This window comes from Anser cygnoides, chromosome 2 (assembly GCF_040182565.1).
Source record: "Anser cygnoides isolate HZ-2024a breed goose chromosome 2, Taihu_goose_T2T_genome, whole genome shotgun sequence".
NCBI classification, from domain to species: Eukaryota; Metazoa; Chordata; class Aves; order Anseriformes; family Anatidae; genus Anser; species Anser cygnoides.
Window position 1 is genome coordinate 155,551,807 of NC_089874.1, and position 24,604 is coordinate 155,576,410.

Below are 24,604 nucleotides of genomic sequence, written 5' to 3' on the forward strand. Positions count from 1 at the left end.
CTCATTTTTTGAAAAAGCCAAATGTGCTTCTTGCATTTTTTAATCCTGTTGATGATGTAGAGGAATTTCAGACAATGAACGTCTTCTCAGGCTTGCACAGGACATTAACTGATAGTTTCTGTAAAAGTAATGGGGGGGGGGGTGGAACCAAACCAAAAACCCACAAAAAATCTAAACCTTGTGTGTTACAATCAAAATACTAGTTTCAACTGTTTTCCTGGAAAGCTAATGGGAACTCTGTGTAGGGTCAAGAACCTGAGACTGGATCCACATTAAAATTTCAGTATCCCTCTGTTTTTCTTTACTGCGCATCTGAATCCAAATGCAAAATGATGAGACTTGTACACTCCTCTGAGGCTACGAGCGTGGCTGAAAAATGGAAATCAAAATTATAAAATTCTAGCATTATTAGCTTAGGAGACTAGGGGAGAGGGGAGACCAGGCAGAATGTGGGGGTGTATGCTGAGAGATGGATAGTCGTGGGAGGTCTAGTCCAGGCAGCTTTGGCTGCTTCTGCCTCAGGTCAACCTCGGGGCCTGGCAGTCATCCTCCAGACAGTAAATTGCCATCATGTGAGCTTTCTTGAACCTTGAATAGGCTTTATTTCTTGGCTGTGGCCTGGGAAGTGGATGCTCTTGCTGATAAGCACTGTCCAGCTGCCAGCACACTGGAGCAGGCTCTCCACTTTGTTGCTGCAGAACATATGCAGTTGAAGTCTTTCTTTTTGTTATTAAATCTCAACTGTTAATCTTCTTGGTAGATTTAGGGAAGAAAAGGACAAGTTAAAAAATGCACTTTTGACTCCATGTTCCACTTTCCTGTTGATTCAGCTGCATGTTTCCTACTCAATGGTTCAGTAAACAGAGAACAGTTTAACTCTTCAAATCTTGTGGTTGTGTTGCTTCAGCATCTCTGGATTCTCTCCTTAAAGCAAATTTCCCCTCTATTCGCTATCCAGGGCAGCCTTTTTTTGCTTTTTCTTTTCTTCACACGTCCCACACATTTCACATCCTGTTGTGGTTTAACACTTTATTCAGAAAGAACAGGATTTCCTCTTGCTTTTGGTGAAAACACTTCTCTCCCTTGCAACCCCCACTTTCTGGTGTTGTGTTCGTGAAGGGGAAAGTAGTTAAAACTTTTTATTTTATTTTAAAGTAATTATAAATCAATCAATAAATTCCCTGTAAATGGGCGAAAACCAAGATACCAAGCCTAATAAAGAGAATTTTGCCTGTACGTTTTGAGAAAGTGTGTGTTGGACTTCATCTTGGGAGAGAATACATAATAAGGGTATTTCAGCCCTTCAGATCAGAACAAGATCACACCTGTCTCTGTTTTCCTTCTTTTGTTGCAATGGGTACTTCAATTGATGATATCAGTGGTATCCCACCTGTTGGTGGTGACTTGGCTGAATCCTGTTGTAGCCACCTGAGCAAACCCTTTCTGTAACTGGTGTGGGCTGCAAGTATACCCGGGTTGAGGAACATGCTGGATATGACATAGTCATTCATCTCAAGTGAACAAAATGGTTCACCTTGAAACCTTGTCTTTTTGCTAAAATGAATGGGTTTGAGACGCTGCCCCCTGCACACGAAATCCACCAAACCTCTGTAAGTCACATTCAGCAAATATTTACCAACTCCTGATCTTTCTGTGGGTGAGTTGATATAGATTTGTTCTTCCCAGACACACAACCAAAATTGGTTTAGGCCTGATAACAGGTGTAAAGCCCCTTTAGCAGCTCTGGCTTTCATTTCTCTTCCTATTAACACCGACATCTTCATAGAGGAACTCTCTTAGGATCTCCCTTGACCTTACTCTCTGGTTGTGATCTGGTTTGATGGCAGCTGTGTGTTCCTTCATGGTCTGGGTGGCTCACAACCTTCAGAGTTTGTTTCTTATAGCCAAAGAAGTTCTGCCACCCCTGTTCTTCAGACACAGAGAGGTTGAAAGATGAGTTCAAATAGAGAAGTTGTGCCCTACTCCTTCAATCTAGAGTTCACTTTCTCTAGCCTGAGCTGCCCTGAAGTAAGGCATTTTGCCTAGAGCAGCTATCAAGTCTCTTGTGTAGTCACTGCAATGGTCTCCTCCTCTGCTCTCAGGAAAGGGGCCTGGGGTTCACATTCTGTAGCTGAGAGTGCTGCTAATTGCGCAAAGAAGCCAAGGAGAGTGGGACCTTTTACACATAATCTCACCAGTGCAAGAGTGAGTGTCACACAAATATGTTAGCTGCTTCTGACCAGCTCTACAGTCTTTTACAACACAGAACAATAAGCTGCTGAGTTGTGCAGGGACAATTCTGGAGCCGTTGTGTATATGCACTTGATTCTCGGTGTTTTTTATTTTCTGACTAGCTCTAAATTAACTTTCCTGTGTAAATCATCTGACTTTCATTAGTGTTGATATTCTTTTAAAGCATTCATATTTTAGTCATGCTGTCCTGACTGCCAGTTATCCTTTGCAATGACAACAAGAACCAAACAAGATACATCCATGTGCAATAACTGAGTGGCTATGTGGTCTGCATTAGAAAGGAACCTCTCTTCTCTGAAGCAACTGCTCTTAAAAGCTAGCTGCTTATATTGGCCCATTGTAGTAATCTTATTTGTATCCATGTCTTATTGTATTAGCAGCTCTAGGTCACAGTCAAATCTGATTTCCTCCCACTTGCCTTCGCTCTCCAGCTATGTTCATAGATAAACAGAACTGCATGTGTCTTGTGAGAGGGCTTGTTTCTTTCTGGCCTTTTCTGAGAGAAAGCTGGTCAGATACCCTCTTGGTTTTCTAAAAATTGAGTAACTTCTACACTCACGCAGAAAGAAAAAGTTTATTTTTGTGCCTTTAATGGGATGAATTGACGCTCATATTGTTACTCATGCCAAAGCTTTGCCCTCCTGATGGACTTGTCTTGAAAACAACATTGTTTCTTTCTTAATAAATATGTGGAGGTTAGATTGATTGTTGTTTGAGCCTGTAGATCAGATTAAGTTAATAGCAGCATTCAAAAAATGAATAATAATACGGAGGTATTGGTGGATGAAAAAAAGAATATAAGACAGCAACGTGTGCTTGCAGACCACAAAGCCAACTGTATATCCTGGGCTGCATCAAAAGGGGGTTTGGACCCGATGATCTTTCGAGGTCCCTTCCAGTCCCTACAATTCTGTGATACAATTCTGTGAAAAGGAGTGTAGCTAGCAACATGAGGAAGGTGATTCTCCCCTTCTACTCCACTCTCATGAGACCCCACCTGCAGTACAGTATCCAGATCTGGGGCCTCCAGCACAAGAAGGATATGGAAGTATTAGAACAAGTCCAGAGGAGGGTCATTAAGATGATCAGGGGGCTGGAGCACCTCTCCTATAAAAACAGGCTGAGGGAGTTGGGGTTGTTCAGCCTGAAGAAGAGAAGGTTCCGGGGAGACCTTACAGCAGTCTTCCAGTGCCTAAAGGGGGCCTACAGAAAAGCTCGGAAGGGACTCTTTGTCAGGGGGTGTAGTGATAGGACAAGAAGGAATGGCTTTAAACTAAAAGAAGGTAGATTTAGGTTAGATATTAGGAAGAAATTCTTCACTCAGAGGGTGGTGAGGCACTGGCACAGGCTGCCCAGAGAAGCTGTGGATGCCCCATCCCTGGAGGTGCTCAAGGCCAGGCTGGATGGGGCTTTGGACAACCTGGTCTGGTGGGAGGTGTCTCTGCCCACGGCAGGGAGGTTGGAAATAGGTGATTTTTAAGATCCCTTCCAATCCAAACCCTTCTATGATTCTATACTAAAGTATTTAATGTTTTTCCCTGCTAGTAAACCTTTGTCTTAGTAGATGCCCTGTTAAGAATTGTTTCATTATTTTGGGTTTTGACTGAAAATAATGATGAGTGTGATTTCTGATATGCTTCCCAGATAGGTTATCTCTCCTGAAGAGCAGATTTTTACCAGACTGATGCCAGTGTTATTTTCATAATAGGGGGCATTCAGTTATGTAGACTCCCAATGTCCTTGTGTACCTCCCCTAGGCTCAGGTACCATACAGCATTGCACACCCACCTAGCACTCAGACTGACCTGAGGAACTGGGTGAGAATATCTATAGATTTCACTTTCCCAGATGCTAAAGAAATAGGATGCTTCATTCCACCAGTGTTTTTGGTAGACCATAAACTATTTGGGTAGGCTATTGTCTCTTGTAACAGATGATAAAAAATGGGCACAGGAGTGTTACGATGAATAGGTTGAGTGTACTCAATTTGCAGTTTCTCCCTTCTGCTTATAAAACCCATACTTCAATCTACTTCAGGGTCTTGACTATCATCTAGAAAAGTTAACAAGTTCCAGATTTGTTTACTGGTTTCTTTCATCCTTGTAGCATTAGTCTTCATGATCTCTAATATCATCTGTGTGAAGGGTCTTTGTACACATGTTTTGGCAAGTAATGTCTCTGCTCCACACGTGGAGCCAGTAAATTCTCTTAGACTGGGCTTGTTCCAGGGATTTAGGGCATATAAGATCAGCAAAGCTTTTGAGAAGGAGGTCTTTAGCTGATCACTGCACTCCTGCTAAAAGATTTCACCATTAATTTGGCAAGGTTGTTTATGACAGTCTCTCTTTAACCTCTAATATGAGCATACAGCATTTCATCATTTCTCTAGCCTGTGGGTTGTCATGGTTTTGGTTTGATGTCTACCTGGTGTACATGTGCACAGACTCCCTTGCAGCTCTGCTCTGAGTGGATCTGTGCATGTTACCTCATCCAGTGCTGGCAGCTACATTTCTATTGATTTTTCTGTTTTTATTTAAAGGTCTTTAGTCTTTTGTTGTTATTGTTATTTTTCTGTAGATATTTACTTTTTAAGTCAGCAGAAGAAATGCTCAGAAGTGTGTGCTTCACGTTCTGCTGCTTGCTCCTCCTGTAAACATCAGGCATCACTGTAGCAAAGGTCTTCAGAGTTCCTTTTAGAGTTCCTTTTTGGCACATTCTAAAACACAGTGACAAAATGCCTAATTAAATCCATTGAGGGAGATTTTAAGAGGCAGCTGTTTGACATTGGTAGCCCGTAATATAGCTAAAGGCTTGATATCAGCTTCAGGAAGAAAACAATTAGGAAGATAATGCATCCTCAGGGAATTCAATACTTCATTTCCTTGAGGAATTTATTAAAAGCAGCATCTGCTCTGTGCTGTGCACTGTTGTACACTTTCTTTCAGATCCCTGAACCTGAAGTGGATTACTTGGATATATGTCTATTTGTGTGAAACATTTTATAGCACTCAGAGAAATGTAACGGGAATGCTTTCTAGGATTTTGCAGTAGGTGGAGAGGACTTAGATTTATGATGAAGACAGAAAATTTGACTGTTGGAAGTAGCATTGGCTATGCCCACTGCCAATGTAATGAGGTGCCAGGAGAGTCTGAAGGGTTGTCAGCAGAGGCTGTAGAAGTTATTCAGTTCCCTTTCCCTCTTTGTGACAACATGGGCACTCTTGTTATTTTGTGTTCACAGCCAAACTCCCCCCACTCTATTAACCATTTCATATGTCTTTACATGGCAGTTGCTGTTTGTGATTTATCTCCTGATAATGTGAGTCTTTTTTGCCCCTGAGCACACATCTTAGCACACCTATAGTTCTGTTTTCAGAGACTTCCAGATGCCTGGCACCTGTTTAGAACATAAGGCCAACCTCTTGTGGTCTGGACGCATCCCATCATCTTCAACTCCTGTTTCCATCCCTTAATTTAAATGCTGCTGTTCCTAGCTAAATACGTTTTTAATACCATAAATACTTCCTTTATCGCCCTGAATCTTCTGTCAGTCTTTGCACACTGTGTGCAGTCACTGCTAGGGAGAGTTGCAGCTCTTGACATTTCTTCAGTCTTCCTTATATATGTCCAAATTAGTGTAATCAAAACCATTTACCTAATAAGCCCAGTTTTTAAAAGAAGAGTCAGTTTTTCATTAAAGCTCTTTACACAGAGATTAAGGTTGCTTTACTCTGCCATAGCCTTATAAAAGAAAGCTAAATCCTTATACTTGCCAGTAACCTCATATCATCTGTAGCAATCACAGGAACTTGTTTTTCCATTTTCTGATAAGCCATGTACTCATTTCTACCTGCAAGCAATGAGCACTGATGATTTCATAGATTCTTGCACAGATGTTCCTGGGTATAGGAAGTTCAGTGCGATAAGCATCAGTCCCTGGTGTCTGGAAGTATCTGTTTATTCTCAGGGGATCTCATGGTGGGTGATCACAGCTGAACGTTTCACAATACAGATGTGAATGTATCACGAGACCTCCTAGTATAGCGGTATCATTATACATGCTGAACAAGGGTCAGAGAGGTTTCCAGGGTATGTAAGGGAGGTTCTGCATCTCTCATCCTTCCCCTAATCCCTTGTTCCCATTCTGTTAGGTTTTAATGGGATGTTGTCTTGGCCAAGAAATGCTTCTTTCTTCTCAGGAGTATGATCAGACTATATCCAGCTCAGATGATCAGGCTGTGACAGACATTGTTACGGATGCCCTTGCTTCAAACCTACTAATGCTGCCTTACTGATCTCTGCACACACTGAGCTAATTCACTTCAGATGCTACAAAAGATTCTTGCCACGATTTTTCCTGGAAAAGGGCAAGATAAGACATTTCAAGCTGGATGATTCTGTTCTGCAGTTGGAAATAGCTTCAGGTCCTTCTAGAGTGTACAAAAGCTTGGCATCTTCTGTTGGTCCTAAGAATGCTACTGACCCAGATTTCTTTCATCTTCATTTTCTGTCTAACAGATTTCATCAAATACTATGAGCTAGAGCTGCCAGAATATGCCATTCTTGGAGACAAAATATCCTTTCACTGTGAGACTCTGCCTGGAAATGCTGCTGTTTATTCAGACAACTTGTAGACTCCATCTGTTTTTTACTTAACCACAAGGATTTAGCAATGCAGTCTTACTGCTCATCTTTCATTGAAAGTCTTGAGGTGGCTTTGATATAATGATATGACACTACATTAAATGGCAGTTATGGTTTTTTGGATGAATCTGCACATGCCATGTGTTCCAAAGGGGCCATTAAAGCAGTAGTAGCAGCTTCTCTTTCTCTCTATTGTCTTGAAGTCCTCCTGCTATAAAACCAGACGTATGGAAGGTTTCCTGTTATCAGATAATTAGCTGCCAAATAGCATTTTTGGCTGTGCTCATGATATAAGAGGAGATGGATCTACAAAACAGGAATCTTTTTTTTATTCTGCATTAAATACATCGTATAACAAAAAGGGATTTATTTATTTATTTATCTGTGCCAGATCCAGACTTTATTTGGCTAAATGCAGAACTGAACTGGTGAAGATATCTTGTTGGTTGTTTGGGTTTATGGGCATATTCCACGCTTGGTTTTGACAAGGTATGCAGTCATACATTCCCAGAAACACTGGTTGTCAGTGCCCTCTGGAGGTCTCTAGTCCAACAAGCAAGGATGGAGAATTCAGACACTCAGAATGACCCGGAGTTGCACTTATCTCCTTGCGAAGTTGCCCTCCTGGTATTCAGACTAAACCTCCCTGACTGTGGTTTGTGGCTGCTGCCCATTTGTATGTCCTCTGTTACCACTGAGAAGAATTTGTCTCAGCCATTTTTATCTCAACTTCAAGTAGCTGTGGGCCGATACCATTTAGTCTCTTTTCCAGACTACAGAAGCCCAGCTCCCTCAGCATCTTCCTCCTGGCTTCATCGTCAAACTTTCTGAGGCTGCATTCAATTTCACTGTTCGTGTCACTGACAAAGATGTAAAATAGTGCTGGTCCCAATCCTGACCCCTGAGGAACACCACTCGTCACTGATCTCCACTTGGACATTGAGCCGTAGACTGCAACACTTTGAATGCAATCATCCAGCCAATTCCTTACCGAGTGGTCCACCTGTCAAATCCAAGCGTCTCCAATTTAGGGACATGTATACCAAGGAGGACAGTGTCAAAAGCTTTGCAGAAGTTTCTAGCCCTTAGTATGTATTTAAAGGAGAAAAACACTTTGAAAGTTGAAAAGAACAAAAGATCAACTTGGAAAGCCAAATCTAAGGGGAGACAGCAGTGGAAGCTTGACCTGAGAGGAAAATTTCTATTTAAAGAAAGTAGGGATGCATAGCTTCATCAGTTCATCAGCAGCTCGAGGAAAGTGCATATATTAGGTCAAGAAAAATGTTACAGATTTGAGAATTTAAATAACGATGAAATTTTGAAATGAAAAGTTGTTTTAAGTCAAGATGTTCTGCATTGGAAATATTGGTAGAAAACTGCTGATATTTAAAAATGCAGACTTCTATTTTGAATAGAATAATCATGAAAACCAATATGATTTGGAAAAATGCCACCAAATTTTTTGCACTATACTTGAAATAGGGGAGGGGAAGGAGAGTCTTTGTTTTACTTTGCTTTTTGCCCATCTTGGGACAGAGTGTAAGAGTAAGAGGACAGAATGCATCTTCCCTTTGATTTCAAGGTCATGACTGAAAAGTAGGAGATAAGCAAACGCAGAACATGGGTAACTGCAAAGTAAAACGCCAAAGCAGTATGATCTTATTTGGGAGCTGGACCTATGATACTGCTTTTGTCACCCAACCCAGGACTCATATGTCAACATCTTGTTCTGTACAGTTTTAGGGTTATTTGTAACCTTATGACCTTGGATGATCCAAATGCAATCTCTCTCTCTCTCTCTCTCCCTCTCTCTCTCTCTATTTTTTTTTTTTCCTGCACTCTACTTTCCAAAAATTTAAGTCTGTCTATTCATCCCTTCTGGAGACTCTACTCTGTTGCTTCTCCAGATGTTCTCTGATGGTTTTCTAACTCTAGTTCAATCTGTTTTTACCAGATGAGCTCATTAGCTGCACAGATGGAACATGTGCAGCACAAGACTTTGAAATGTTCTCAGAACACAGAAAATATGTTGTTTAATATCCTAATTAGTGGAGTATGTAGTGGCAGTGTCAATTTCTTAAGGATGTCCAAATATTTTTAGGTCACTGGACTCTTAGAAAGTGTTACTCTAACTAGAAGAACACTTATGAAACATCATCAGGTCACTTTCTAACAGGGAAGTTCTTTTGTTCTAAACACTCCATGAAAAAAAAAAAAAAAGTGAAGAAAATGAAAGACCACACTGAGTTTGCCAGTATAAGCAATATTTTGGCAAAACAGTGAATATATGTAATCTTTACTCCGCAATTGTCTAAACTAAGTTAAAAAAGGCTATTCCAAACATCTGCCTACATTCTTCCCACAAATATATTTTATGAAATAATGTTATGGGAAGTTGATTTTTCATCACTCTCAGATTCTAGAAATATTAACAGTTGACTCACTGTGGATTTTTTATTTTCTTAAGATATTGAATGTTATGCTTCATGCAGAATGTTCCTTTCTTCTCCACCTACAGTGCACAGGAAGGATAAATCTGAGTGGCACTTGACATCTATAAAACTATTTTGTACGTTTTCTGGGTTCAGAGTCTTATTTTACAATATGTTATGGAGATTTCATGTCTGGGATCAATTTTAATAATGTATCTAGAAACTCATGTCTGCTGTATGGAAGCTGAGACCCCAGTAATCATATTTTCCACTTACCATTACATGTCCTGCAGAATCTGACTTATATCTCTGTCCTAATGCTAGCTCACTTGTCACTAGTATTATCTTGTAATAGAGTTTCTGAGAATTCATGGGGACTCTGAGATTTGCAGCAAGAGCATAAAAGTGAGGAAGGCCTGATAGTACTGTGATTACTACTGATCTTGCTGTTAGAACTGACTCTTTGTCAACCCATCTGTCTTGTGTGTGATAATAATGCAAATATTCAGCAATATTAATTCCAAAGTTCGAAGTGGGCAAGACCAAAAAACAAACTTCCACCTTGATGGCCTGGTTTAAGCCCACTGATGTAAGCTTTTCATTACTAATGCCCATCAGAGACTCAGGACTTGACCTTATATTGAACAATGCTCCTGCTATCACACCCCAGCAATGTATAGTGAGATACAAACTCTATTGAGCTACACCTAAATTCCTGTTGTCCTATGTTATTTCCTTGCTCCCAGCATCTATCTTGCAGTCCCTTGGAACTCATTAGCCTTCAAAATATTCCTTCCTTGGCATGCCTGCTTCTCTGTCTTACATGTACAGTCACAAATTCCAGATATATCCTGTTCTTTCCCCTTCTCATTTATATCTCAGGGCATTTAGAGGACTGTAGACAGATGTAATGTCATTTGTGTGGAAATCGTGTAATATTTAGAAATCAGTTGTTTTTCATGACAAGATAACCAGTTGTTTCCATAAACTGGTGCCTTTGCTGTAGCAATGGGATCTAAGTACCAGAAAAAACTTTTACAGTGTAAACACCACAAACAGTTTGTCCTTTTAGATTATTTTTCTTATGTTAGCCCAGAATGCCAATTCTGTCCTGGGCTGAATCAAAAAAGATGTGACCAGCAGGTCGAGGGAGGTGATTGTCCTCTTCTACTCTTCCCTCCTGAGTACAACCCTGGAGCACTGCACCTGGGTTTGGGGCCTCCAGCACAAGGAAGATGTGGATCTGTTACAGCTGGTCCAGAGGAGGGCTACAAAGATGGTCAGAGGGCTGGAACAACTCTCCTATGAAGAAAGGCTGAGAGAGCTGGGCGTGTTCAGCCTGGAGAAGAGAAGGCTCTGGGGAGACCTCGTTAACATTTTAATGGATAAGGGAGACCTTGCAACATTTTAATACTTGAAGGGGTCTTATAAAAAGGGTGGAGAGGGACTCTTTACTCAGGTAGATAATGATAGGACAAGAGACGATGGTCTTAAACTAAAAGAGGATAGATTTAAATTAGACATTAGGAAGAAACTTTTCACTGTAAGGGCAGTGAGGCACTGGAAGAGGTTGCCCAGAGAAGCTGTGGATGCCCCATCCCTGGAGGTGTTCAAGACTAGGCTGGATGGGGCCTTGGCCAACCTGATCTAGTGGGTGGCATCCCTGTCTATAGCAGGGGGGTTCGAGTTAGATGATCTTTAAGGTCCCTTTCAACCTGAGCCTTTCTATGATTCTATGTTACCTATTGTACAGAGAAATAAAAGCTATCCCTTTTCTTTGTCCCTCTGTGCCTTTGCTTTTCTTTACCTTAACTGGACTTAGGAGTATTTTTTTCAACAGGAAAGTGTCTTGTAATTTTGGGGAAAATTAATTTGGACAGAAAAAATATTACAAAATTTTGCTCTTCATATGTTTGAGAGCAGCAAGATTCTCAAGGCTTTCAGATTGGACCCTCAACAGTGCTCTTACCTTTCTGTCAAGGTTAATGCAAACTTGCCTCTTCTCTTGAGTGGTTGCACAGTGGGCATTCACATTTTCTGTGGATGGGGTGAAAATGCTTTGGTTTGCAGTGTCTGAAAGCCTGAGTTTCACAGCTTTGTTTTAGAGAGGCTGATAAAGTACTTCCCTGTCTCTGGGGTTGTGCCCCCCATTCAGATATCCACACAACACTTCTCCCTTTTTGACCGTAGACTGGAAAGATAAATCTAGACCTTAGATGTGGTTAAAGCAGGTGAAAAGACAGGATTATACACTGAGTTGTTAAACTCTTTTTTTCTACTGGGATTACACTAAGCAATCTATGTGCTTGCCCAGAGATGACACGGAGACATGGAAAGTTATGTGGCTTCATTCAATACATTGTTTATATTTCATTTTTTCTTTCATTTTAACTTCATTATTAAGCTCCAATCCCTGAGTTCCCTTGGGAACAGCACTGCATCAGGTTGGTATTAAGTTCTTTGCAACTCTGTCAATGTAAGTGGGAACTTCCTGGGCTGCTTTTTAAAATTATTTTTGTTTTTGAGAACATTTGGAGTTACATGGTATTGGAGTTTGCTCTACAGGTGTAGATCTACTTGGGCTGGCTAAATAGTTCAGCCAATAAATGTAACCAGGAGAAAGCAGATGCATCGCCTGGCAGAGGAAGAGCACAAATTTACAACCATTTTCCTGGAAGTGCATCCCTAGGTGTCCACTTAAATTTTATTTATTTGTTTGTAATTAACCACCGTGTCCAGATTTAGGACAGTCAATCTGCAAAAATTAGAGGCATTTCTAAAGAGTGATTAGCTGCTGCTAGCAGGCCTTGCTGAACGATCTCCCACTGTTAAGGCTGTTTGGGTCAGTCTGCAAATCAGCTGATTTGAACACATAATCTCCTTTTTGTAGTAAGGAGGATATTTAATAAAGGTTTTCTCACCAACTGTTATTTATAAATGTGTCAGAGATGGAGGACAGGAAATAATCCAGATTGCATTTATCCCTCCATCAACAATATCTGGCATGCACCCAGAAAGGCAGCATCAGAAACGTAGCTTAAAAATACTCATTTAAAGTGTTTACTGTCAGAAATTAAAAGGAGTCCACTCAACAGTATGTGTCCTGAAAACCACAGCTCATACTTTTGCAGCTAAGGATTGGCTCAAGAGTCCTTTTAGAGCAAATTACTGTCAAGGAGAACACAGCATAGTTTGAGCAGAGCTCTGCAGGCCATCTTCTCATAACCCTTTCTCCTGCAATTCCAGTAGCCAGGCGAAATGGATTTAGAAATCACCATGCTTTTGAGGTTTTTTTCCATCGGTAAAGCAGAGGAGAATAACATGCATATCTTTTGCCTCCTCAACTTGATGAGAAAAATACCGGGGGGGGGGGGGGGGGGAGAGAAAAAAAAAAAAAGAAAGGTTTTAAGTGTAAGATCTTACAGTACTGAAACAGTGAAATGAATACACAGAAATGTATTTTTAAACACCTTAATGAACTGGAAGGGAAGGAATATATTGCAATGCATGTAGGGCTTTAATGCTTAAAAACAGAGCTTGAGGTTTCCTCATGCATTATGTAAGAGTGATGCTGTATCTCTGGCTGGCTTGCAATTTGGAGTGTGTACACTAAGTTCAACACTGTAACTTGGTCTTCCCAGTTTTCAAAACTAAAAGAAACTTACAATTATTGTATTTTCCTACAAATTGGAAATATACCTTACTAGTAGGCAGAACTTGCTGTAAAAATGCTGCTATTCATTTAATATCCCAAAGACTTATGTAATAAAACTCATGGCTACTAAAAATACTGATTTTGTGGCTATGTCAGGCAGTCAGTCATTTTTTATTTTCTCCTTCTGTCCTCTTGAATGTGAACACAGAAATTTGCAGGGAATTGTTGCTACCGAAATATTATCTGTAGATGTACAAAGAAAGTAATTTGGGAACTTTTCCAGCACAAATCAGGAGCATAAATACACCATAAATCTGCAGACTCCAAGCTCGAAGAGTAATTGTAGAAAACATGTTAATTACCAATATCCGGAAAAAAAAATCACAGTAGACACTTTTTTTACTTTCTCTGACATTTTAAAATTTACTTGTCAAATCCCCAGCACTGTGTTTTGTTGGTGTTTCCCTTTATTATCATGTCGAACTTTCTCTTCATTCTCATGTTGATTTTCATAGAAAACCATTGTCCTCTTATGCATTATAATGACACTGAAGATGTGAGTCACAAAACGTTAACTTATATGTGACTTTTGTTGTTGTTGTTGCTGTTGTTTTTTTTGTTGTTGTTTGTTTGTTTTCCTTCCTAAGGATGGCTGTTGCTGAGAACCATTACAGTGTATTAATAGAAAAGTAATAGTATTCCAAAATGTTTTGAGATACTGTAGTAGTGGTGTTGGATGGCTTTTCCAAAGGGGTTTAAATATCCCAGTGGTGACAGCAGAACACAGAAGAGGAAAGGCCAAGAATTTTATAAATTTGCACAATTGCCTCTTCTATAGCAAAGCTCTGAGGGACTTCGGAGGGCAGAGGAAGAGGGTCTTGAAGCTGTGCATGTTGTACACTTGTTCTGGTACCTGGTGGACACCATTTTCCAAAGAAGATCTGGTGGTGATGGAGCCTAGGACAGGATGTTGTTTCCATCTCTCCATGGTTTCTCTATTTGTAAAATAAGGGAGTCACCCTATTTTGACACCTGTTCACACTGATGCTCATGTAACCTACACTAAGTTTCCCTCCTATGGCTTACTCAGCTACACCACTGGATATCTAAGTATATCCAACAGCCACAACAGCTACAAGTCGCTATAAGGACCCTTGAAAAGCTTCCTTGGTCACCTCAGGCTTTAGCCATAGTGGAAGGACTGTTAAATAATTTACTTTTAATTCCTGTTTATCATGAGCCACCAAATGGCTCCCAGATACCCAGACCTTTGCAAGAATGCAGTCTCAGTCCTCACAAACTATCTATAATCACTGGACTGTCAGGACTTACTGGTTCCTCTTTGCTACATGTGTTGATTTACAGACATTTTCATATCTTCACAGGATGGGAACTGTTTCTTGCTCATATTAACAATAGAAACAAGGGACTGTGAAGGGATTTACTTATGGGGTTGGGTCATGGCAATGGGCTATTTAAATACTTGTGTGACTTTTGTCTGTATATCTGGATTTGATTATTGAGCACTTTTTTACTCATCAACAAAGTAAATAGGTTTATTGCACTTGAAGAGGCCTCTCTTCTCAAGTGACAGATTATTGCACCTACTCAAATTTTTGTGAGTGGAATGAAAAATGTTACTATTAAAGAGCCAAGGCTTTTCATTGATCTAAATGTTCGTCTTTTAACAACTTTGGCAACATCAAGGAGCTTTAAAGTGGAAGTAAATTATATTGGTATGTTTTAGTTTAAACATGAGTTTAAATGTGGTTTAAGCTAACTTTAAGGCCAGTTCTGGAGGCCTTAATGGAATTGGGAATGATGCCCAGAGCAAACACATTGCCTATTTGGCAGCAATTAGCAATGTGTTAACAATTTAGCGTTCTAAATAAAAGATAACTAATTACTGAGACGCTTAAATACAACTTCAAATGCAGCAGTAGCAGGTTTAGAATTTTTATTTATTTATTTTTTTATTTTTAATAAAACCTGAGACAGCTAGCAAAGAAGCTGTAGAAGACAGTCAAAGAACTGTGCAGAGGTATCCTGACGGACAGACAGACGGATGGATGGATGGATGGATGGATGGCTTTTGGGCTGTGGGATGGTTATTCTTGAAGATGCTTTTCCCAACAGAACCTTTGGTTGGTGTATTTTCTCCATGGACAGCTAGCATAAAAAAACACTTTTTTTTTTTTTCATTCATCTGGAACTGTAAATAAGACAAAACACTGGGGAACTAGGGAATATATAGTACAGTATGCGTTAGCCAGGAATAGATGAGAATACCTTAGCAGTTTCTAGACTCTGACTTTCCTTGTCTGCACTTTGTCGCGTTATACACTCATTCTTTGCAGCCCTCAAATCTTAGAACTGGAAAGAGTTTCTGGACCACATGGGTCCAGGCAGAGTGCTCTGCTTGATGCCCATGTGCAGTTCAGGTTTTCTCTGCAGTAATCCTGGTAGAAAAGACATATATTTGCTTTGTTACTGATTTGACTTGCACCCTCCCTGCATCATGAGCATGGCTGGTGCTGTTAAATATCATGCAGAAAGCAGAGTGCATAAGGCAATTCACTTTTGCCCTCTGTATGTTTTCCTATGAGCTAAGATACCCCAGAACTCTCTCTCTCTTTTTTTTTTTCTTTTTTTTTTTTTTTTTTCTCAGTAATAGTGACCTAAATCTGTGTCCTGGAGTGGCATTTCATTACATGAAATCCCTTTTATACCTCAATTTACTATAGAACTTCTCATATTTTGCATTAATATTATAGTTTTTGGTTTTGTTTTTCTAATTTGATGAGGAAATGTAGATCAGAAAATGGAATTTTGGCAGTATCCTTCCCATAAAACTTTTTCTTCTATGCTCACAATGATGGTAAAAATTTTTGCACTTCCAACAGGTGAAACTCTAAAGTTATAAAGCTTCATTTGCACTCATCTAACTTATATGGCCCACAGTGACTCCATGTACAACAAAAGAATGTGCCAAAAGGTGCAGGTGGTAAATCACCGTAGAAATATCTCAGTTGCTTAGCTGTGTGGACCAAGGCAAAATCATGTGAATTACAGTGTTAGACTTTGTAGAGCTATCACAGACAAAGGAAAGACCTAAGAGCCTCACGACGACCTTAGTATGTGGTTGTTTAGGTGCTACAAAGGATGGATAAGGAAGTTCATCACAGTACTTAGAGGAAATGCATGTCTTTTTTTTTTTTTTTTTTTTTTTTTTAATTGTTATAGACATTGTATAGCTTCATTGCTTAGCACTGGGAATCTGTCAGGGAGCTGAACTGCATGCATGTTTTATTACAGGTGTGGAGATGAACAAAACATTTTTCAGACAGAGGTGGGTGTCCTTGTGCATCAAAATGTTCACAGCCAGTTAGCCAGATTTTGATTTCAGAGGTTTGCTCGCCTTTCTGTAACCTTGTCCCTATTCAAGTCAAATAGGGTTATTGTTATTGTAAGAAGGCAGTTGTGGTATTAGTGATATTGCAAGAAGAGACAAAATGATGACGCCATCCTAACAAGGTCCGTGATGGGGATTGGTTTCAGGTTTCAGATCAGGTTGCCCAGAGAGGTTGTGGAGTCTCCTTCTCTGGAGATACTCAAAACTAGCCTGGATGCCATCCTGTGCAATGTGCTCTAGGCAATCCTACTCGGCAAGGGGGTTGGACTAGGTGATCTTCAGAGGTCCCTGCCAACCTCAGCCATTCTGTGATTCTGTGATCATCCGCATAGCACAGAGGGTCCTGACTGGGTGCACGTGGAGATGGTGGGCTCACAGGCCTTCTCCCTGTCTCCTCATGGATTTATGGGATGCCTTGTTTTGGATACAAGACACGCACAAATGTGGATAAGCCTGAGGAGGAGGAGGCCACAAAAGGGCCTCATCTCATGTGCTTTCGCACTGCAACACCATGACCTTTATCTTGCTTGGTGACTCAAAAGGCAACTACTGGTGCCTGAGGAAGCCTTTGAGCTGGAAAGAGGCTCTAGAGCCATCTGCCAATGAACAGGCAACAACAGCTACAGAGTGGCATACCCCTCTGCCAGAGCCAAACAACCAGGGTAAAACAAACTGCACATATCACAATTTCTTCTTCTGTATCAGAGGGGTCTTGACATGTGTGCCTTTTTCCTACGGGGAAAGAGACCTCTGTTCAGAGAGCAGAGGTCTGGAAAAGGCTGAATACCGCCAAACTGGGCCTATGTGGTTTGAATGTCAGTCCAAGCTGCAGAGTATTTGCCCCTGGCTGGTATCAGAAGGGTTATACAGAAAAGCAATGGCTTTTTGAATTTTTTTCTTTGGTTTCCTTGTAGTCTCTTTGAATCCGATGGGATTTTTATTAAGGACAGATCACCACAGGGTTCACAGCCCCCTTTTCTCTGGAACAGTTTCCAAGCTGTGTTTCTTTGTTTGTAGGCCATTGCCAAGACATCCACCACCATGACCCCCACCGTCCCTGCCACGACAGAGGCCTACACACGGACTCAGTACTGTAAGTGGCCGTGCGAGTGTCCGAAGTCCCCACCTCGGTGCTCGGTAGGAGTCAGCCTGGTCACAGACGGCTGCGATTGCTGCAAGACGTGTGCCAAGCAGCGTGGAGAAAGTTGCACTGAGGCCGATACCTGTGATTTTCACAGGGGCCTGTACTGTGACTACAGTGGAGACAGACCTAGGTACGAAATAGGAGTATGTGCACGTAAGTGATGTACATATATTTTTGACTTAGATATACCTTGGCAGCTCCCCTTGGTCTGAGCTGAAATTTATCTCATTAAATACCTGACTGCAAATTCGTCAGCTCCTTCATTCTTCTTCTTCCATGTCCTTATAGCTGTCTTCATTCTCAGGGCAGTTGACTGGATGAGAAATGGCATCTGTATTCTTACTCTTTGGATTAGCTGCTGCCAAGAACAAGGAGCAACCAGCATTGGAAGGTCTTTGGATCTGCAAGTAGATTATTCCATATTCCCTGTAACAGGAGGAGGTGCTGTAGTGGGCTGGGGCTGTAGGAAGGATAGATGTGTAACTGGCTTTAACAACAAGCAGTATGGGCATCTACATGAAAAGCATGCCACTAAGGAGAGTCTTATGGCTTATTCCCAATAGTGGATTCAAAGGAAGAAGAGCACACTTTGTAGGATACAAACAAAACAAAAAAGATAAACTGTATGTTGTCTCAAAGCTACCACAGCCTTCCTAGGCTTCTTTAAAGACCTTTATGCTGCATCATGTTTACTTACTTTTATGTTTGCTTTCTTAGATGGATTTCATAATCTGTAGTCCTCCAGTACATCCCAGACATTTGGTACGCTTGTGGCAACAGCACTGTGATGTAGGAGAGTTGATCCCCAGCCTCCCTAGTGAGGTCTGGAAGGTTTCCCAATCCCATGCATGTTCACATCCTTACTGTCATGACAATGTACCTCCATATATGACATATTTGGTTGTATGGTGAAGGGTCTTGTGGTGTGCACAGCTGAGGGACACGAGAAGCTACGTTAGAAGGTGAAGCTGCTTATCTCTGGCTGCCACAGCAAGTTGTGGTCTTCCCCTTGCTTTCAGCATGTGGGTGGATGCAGATGACAGGATGTGCTGACATGTTCTTTCCCATACCCTGGGCTGTATACAGGCTGCATCATTCCATTCTGAGTACACCAGATATTGCCCTGACTGCAGGGGGACTGAAGGCAAGTGTGGGACTCCTGTACTGGGAGCTGGGAGCTAACTGCTTTGAGGAATTTACTTTGCAGCTGGATGCCAAAAACTCTAGCTCTAGAGAATCCAAGGCATGCAGGACTTCAGGACCAACATAATTTGTGGACAATAAAGAACTTGAAAGACCTAGAAACCAGGGTCAGGAAACGAAATGGGGTGAAACTGTGGGAAATACACAATGTATGTGGACTGGCATGTTGCAGTATGGCCCAGACATGAGATAGGAACCTGCTGGGAGTCACTACAGCTCTCCTTATGTTGTTGGATTATCTCTGCCCGGAAGCAGAGACAGCAGGGTGCAGAGCACACATTCAGGTGGGGAGGTAGCCTTTGTGCACGTGGGGATGGCAATTTTGAAGTGCTCCCCTGTTGCCTAATTTACTGCAGACTCAGTGTGATTCTGCATGAAGGCATTCTACTATGCCTATGTCTACGTTTGGGGATGTTCTCACAGTGAACATCTTGATGTGTGAGGCCTTCAGGAGGCTGAGTTAGCACAATCCTGGAGGGGTATGCTTGTAACAAATAGGAAATCAACAGGAAATACAGCATTTTCTTGAACTGTCATAATTCATGTGTGCACCTAGAAGCATAACTGAGCCCTCTGCTCTGGCTCCAGAACCGAGTGACAGCTTTTCAATACAAAGGCTGAAGCATTATCAATACTGGAGCTGAGCACAAACTGGAGATCTGGATCTGTACTTCAAGTTCCAAGAAGCCTATTTTTAATTATTTTGTGCAAATGAAGGGTTTTGTGTTTGATATTTTAATTCAGCTCATTATAAAAATAGGCAGCTTTTGCGGATTTTAATCCAGCAGTTCAATTTGTGCTGGCCTTGAAGCACAACTGCACTGCAGCTCCATTTCCGACCAGACATAAAACTTGAGCAACCCGATCAGTGCGTGCACACTGCCTCCATGTGACCAAACGAGAAACTGAAGCTTGAATTCCATTAGATTCCTGCCACTGATTCCAAAATCATTGTTCATAACTTTAAAAAAAAAAAAAGTGTTTTTTTTTTTTTTTTTAATACAAATTTTGTCTTATTTCCTGGATCAATATGATTCCTTCTCAGGGGCAATGAAAAGGCTTGATCTTTCATGCTTTTATTTACAAATATTCATCAAATAATAATTTTCATAGCATTACTATGTTTTTCTTCATTTTCTAAGGAAACTGTTTTATGATAAAGTGGTAGGGCTCTTGTTACCTAAATACAGTCTGTGCCAATTGAGGTGCTCCTTTGCTACCTTGGCTGTCCTCCTACTGCTGCTTCTGAAGGGTACAAATGTCACACAGAACTATGCCATATTTGCAACTGCATGTAGTCCTCTCATACATCCCTAAAAATGTCAAATTTCACTCGATGTCAGTTTAAGTTACTTGGATTGCTCCTGTTGCAAACTACTTCTAACAGCGTGCCATGAAATTATCATGTTTATGCATGAAACGTTTTATTTTCTAACTCTTTTTTTTTTTCCATGATGCATTAGAAGATTCATTTTTGCTGTGATTCAGAACCAAAACAGTTTCCTAGATGGCGTGATCACATTTGGCTCAGCGTCATGCTGAACACATCACTGCAGCACTGTCATTTCTCCACGTTGGCTCCATTAGCCCAGGGAGCAGCTTGCTAAAGAAACACTTTAACACTGTTTGTTGACAGCATTATTTTAATGGTGCTCTGTGTGTCTTTTTCTCTCTCTCTTTTTTTTTTTTTATTTTCATTCCTTTCAGAGATTGTCGGTGTAGGATGCGTCCTCAACGGAGTCAGATATAATAATGGGGATACATTTCAGCCTAACTGCAAATACAACTGCACATGCATTAATGGGGCTGTGGGCTGCATTCCCATGTGCACAAACTCACGCCCTCCCCTTGTCTGGTGCCCAAACCCAAAGCTGATTAAGATGGCGGGGAAGTGCTGCGAGCAGTGGGTTTGCGATGACTCCAAGAAAATCAGGAAGACATCTCCACGCCACATCTCCTCTGCAGGTACGGCAGGAGTTTGGTGGACCTCTCCTTGGCCATCAGGGAGCTGAAGTCAGTGTCTGCAACCAAAGCATCATCTTGCACTGTCAAAGTTGGCAAGTGTCTTGTCTTTGTGTGAGCAAGGCACAGACACTCTTATATAGAGTGTAGTGAAGCACAGAAGGTGCAAACACCAGTGGTGCAGCAGTATGAGACGCATTAAACATGCTTGTGTGACAAAAGCCCCTCTGAAACACACATCTGCTGATACTTTTAAGATGTGACAAGTCCTTTTTACTTCACCAGTTTTTCATCAGTGTAGTTCCTCTGAAAAGCAAAATTATCTCTTTTTAATTTGGCACTGGGGCTTTCTGTCTGGGCTGTTTTGTGCTAGTCATATGATTTTAAAGCTCCTGTAGCTTAATAATCCCAAACTCAGACACACCTTGCAAACAGTTATTGTAGTAGAAGTTTCACTGACAATTTTAAAATTAGGCTAAATTGTCTTTGTGTTTGTATTGCTTTTTAGCAATTACGTTCAACTGGACTGACGACATTATTAAACTACCTATGTTACGTGTCATATGTTATCTTCTTCCCCCACACCCATATTCACAGTGAGGATCACTTAGCTGTCTGCATAGAGGTGGTACCATTTGCCTCACACATGGTCCCTAAACTTTAGGATGTGCGTGCTTTTCCATATATGATAAATTTATCTTCAAAGCACTGTGATGCAATGTAGTGATGCTAGTCACATTAGCCCCATTCTACAGAATACCTCACAAAAGCAGAGCTCAAGGAGATGTAGGGTGTTTGAACAGGGAACCAGGATTTGGTTCCTTAATGGTATGTTTTGTTTGTTTGATTTTCTCCATCAACGGGCATGTTGTAAAAAACAAATCCATTTTGTGGGTTAAAACCACCAGAGTTTAGTTCTCATTACTATTTCTGGTAGCTTTTGAAAATAAGTCCAAATCCAAAACATCTATTACTGAATTTGGCTTTTTCTCTTCATGAACTATAGCCTCAAATGAGCACAATACATCTTCTCTTGCCTAACTTTTTCTCTTAAAAGTAGAAGTGAAGATAGTTTTTACAGTATTTAATATAACTATAAATATAGTATTTAATATTGATGATTAACGTTATAACAAGCAAGCTCAGCCCAGCAGTTTCTACCAGAGCTGTGCCTGTGGGCTGTGCTGTGAGCTACAGACCAATGGGGACTTTTGACAAGGCTGTGAAGGAACCTGACCTGGGGTTGATGGCTGCTTTCATAACAGAGCCCACCCTTTTCTCAAGTGATTCCTGAGCTCCCTGTGAGCTATTCAAGCTGCTCTTCCTTCCAATGAAAGGCAGTGGCTGCTTCCCAAACCCCTCAGCCGTCCATCAAAGACTGTTGACCACTTTCTGCTAGAGGGAATCAATTGAACGGGCTCTTAAATAACCCTTCATGGTGAGATTAGATCTCATCTCTTTCTGCATCAACTGGTGCAGGCTTCTGTAATGAAGTGTTTGCGTTGTGGTTGCACTTGGGGGCCCCAGACAAGGACCCCCTTATGTGAGGCTATAAAGAGAAAAAAATAAATGAACCCCAGCCCCGAGCACTTGAGGGTCTGACACAAGTAGGTCAGCGGCAAAGGGGGTGGGATGGGGAGGTAACAAAGCAAGCGGAGGTTCGCAGGGATGCTGAGCAACTACGCTGTGATTTAATTATTTGGGTTAGTGGCCTGAATGTGTAATGAGCTGGGGCGAGGGTGTTTAATAAGGAAAGTTGCCCAGCTGAATAATGTGCGGTTGATCTGGTCTCTGCAGCGTACGAGGGGGAGGATGAAGCCTGGCAGAAGAACTGCATTGTTCACACCTCGCCCTGGAGTCCCTGCTCAAAGACCTGCGGGCTGGGCATCTCCACCCGGATTTCCAACGACAACGACCAGTGCCGGCTCATGAAGGAAAGTCGCCTGTGCAACATGCGGCCCTGCGAGGTGGACATAACCAAGCACATTAAGGTGGGGACTGTTTCTCTGTGCATCCCCTGAGCTTTGCCTGGACACGGGGTCAGACATGTTTGGCAGCATTCTGGCCTCTGAGAACTGCACTTATGAACTCGGAGGCCATTAGCAAACACATGTGGACTCACTGTGATGCAGAGAGGTCAAAATGTCTCCTCCCTGTGCTTCCACACACCGGTATGAAAATCTTCCCCTGAGAGTTTTAATTCCAGCCAAAAATGCTCCGTACAAGGAAAGGCAAGCCAAGCCTGCCTACTGTGCTTGCTGCTGGTGCAGACAGACCTGTGACTCAGCTAGCAGAAAAGCAACGGTGCACTGCTGGTCATAGTTATAAACTGTATTATGCGAGTATCCTACCTGCAGCTTCTTGGTTCGTAGGTCTAAGAGTGTCAGTCTGTCACACCTCTAGATCAGGTCTGTAAAATGCTTTCTAGCAGCTTCACAACATTTAAATATCAGGAAGGTGGTTTGCATGTCCCACCTACCTGTGTCAGCATGAAGCAATGAAAATTAATCTGACTCTTTTTGTGTTCTCTGGTTTAGCCTGGGAAGAAGTGCCTGGCTGTCTACAGGGCCAGCGAACCAATGAACTACACCATCTCAGGATGTGTGAGCAAAAGTCCTTATAGACCCAAATATTGTGGCGTCTGCACAGACAACAGGTGCTGCACACCCTACAAGTCCAAGACTATTGAAGTGAGGTTTGAGTGCCCAGATGGAACTGAGATTTCCTGGAAAATCATGTGGATCAATGCTTGTTTTTGCAACCTGAACTGCAAGAACCCCAATGACATCTTTGCCGACTTGGCTCATTATCACGATTACTCTGAAATTGCTAATTAAATTGGCTGAATGCTGGAATTGACCCATTGCTCTGATTTTACAGAGGTTTTAAAATAAAAGGAGAATCTTTCATCCAGTGCCAATGTACAATTTCATTTATTTATTTATTTATTTGTTTTTCCTGAGTTAGGATGTTAAATCTCCTTGTTTTGACACACTGTTCTTGGAGAGGCCTTGAACAAACAGGGTTTTCAGCTCTAACAGACCTCCATCTATTAATGGCAGCCAGAAATTCCTCTATGCACAGACTCCAGGACTTAAATGACAGTCCTGTTGGCACTAGCATTTATTAGGTCAGCAGTTTAATCGCCCAAAGGAAAAAATATTATACTGCTATGACAGCAAAAGTATGGCTGTCAGTAGCTTAGACATCCTTACTGTCATTTCTTGACTAATGTGTTCTAAGCTGGAAAATTAGCATCGACGTATACTTCACCTCCCACTGCAGACTTCAGTCTTTGATGCTGGTGACCCTCAGAACTAGGCCCATTCTCTATCACACTGACAATAGTCCTTAGGAAATCCTCCTCTATCATTCTCATTCAGATTCCATACCATGGTGAAGTTCATGGGAAAGCCCTGCAGCGAAGATGGTTTCTCCTGAAATCTCTGCCGAGGAGGAGTCCCTGCCTCACTGCACTAGGATGGGTGAAAGATCCTCTGCGTCCTGCTCTCCTTGGTCTCTCAGTCTCTTGGAGTATATTATGCCAGGGATATTTTCAGTTTCACTACAGTCTGAATGCTCTGAATCCAAAATGCCCACCTCAGAGCTCATATTTGTGGGGATTCCTCTTGCCCAGGGACTCCACATTGCTCATAGGCTACCTATGCAGATCTGCAGGTCTGTAGGAGCAGCTGTAGAGAGCCAGAGGAGAGATGAAGGACAACGCCTCACATGCTCCTTTCTTCACATAGAAATGTTGTGGTCTGTGCCTGGAGACCACCTCTTCTACCCTGTGGTGTTACCAGCAGGCAGGTCCTGCTTCCTACTGGCACCTTGTCAGTGGCACGTACCTTTGTTTTACATGGCTGAGGTAGAGGAAGGGAGACACGTGCTAAATG

The 24,604-nt window shown here is 41.6% G+C and overlaps 1 protein-coding gene across 1 annotated transcript in view; it reads left to right on the forward strand.

Annotated features, from left to right (window-relative positions):
* Positions 1–23,621, forward strand: part of CCN4 (cellular communication network factor 4) — a 36,763-nt gene extending 13,142 nt beyond the window's left edge. The window contains exons 2-5 of the mRNA XM_013192666.3: positions 17,414–17,693; positions 20,451–20,708; positions 22,503–22,696; positions 23,243–23,621. Coding sequence (XP_013048120.1) covers positions 17,414–17,693; positions 20,451–20,708; positions 22,503–22,696; positions 23,243–23,542 — 1,032 coding nt within the window. The 3' untranslated portion in view covers positions 23,543–23,621. The remainder of the gene's footprint in view (positions 1–17,413; positions 17,694–20,450; positions 20,709–22,502; positions 22,697–23,242) is intronic.
* Positions 23,622–24,604: the final 983 nt, after the last annotated feature.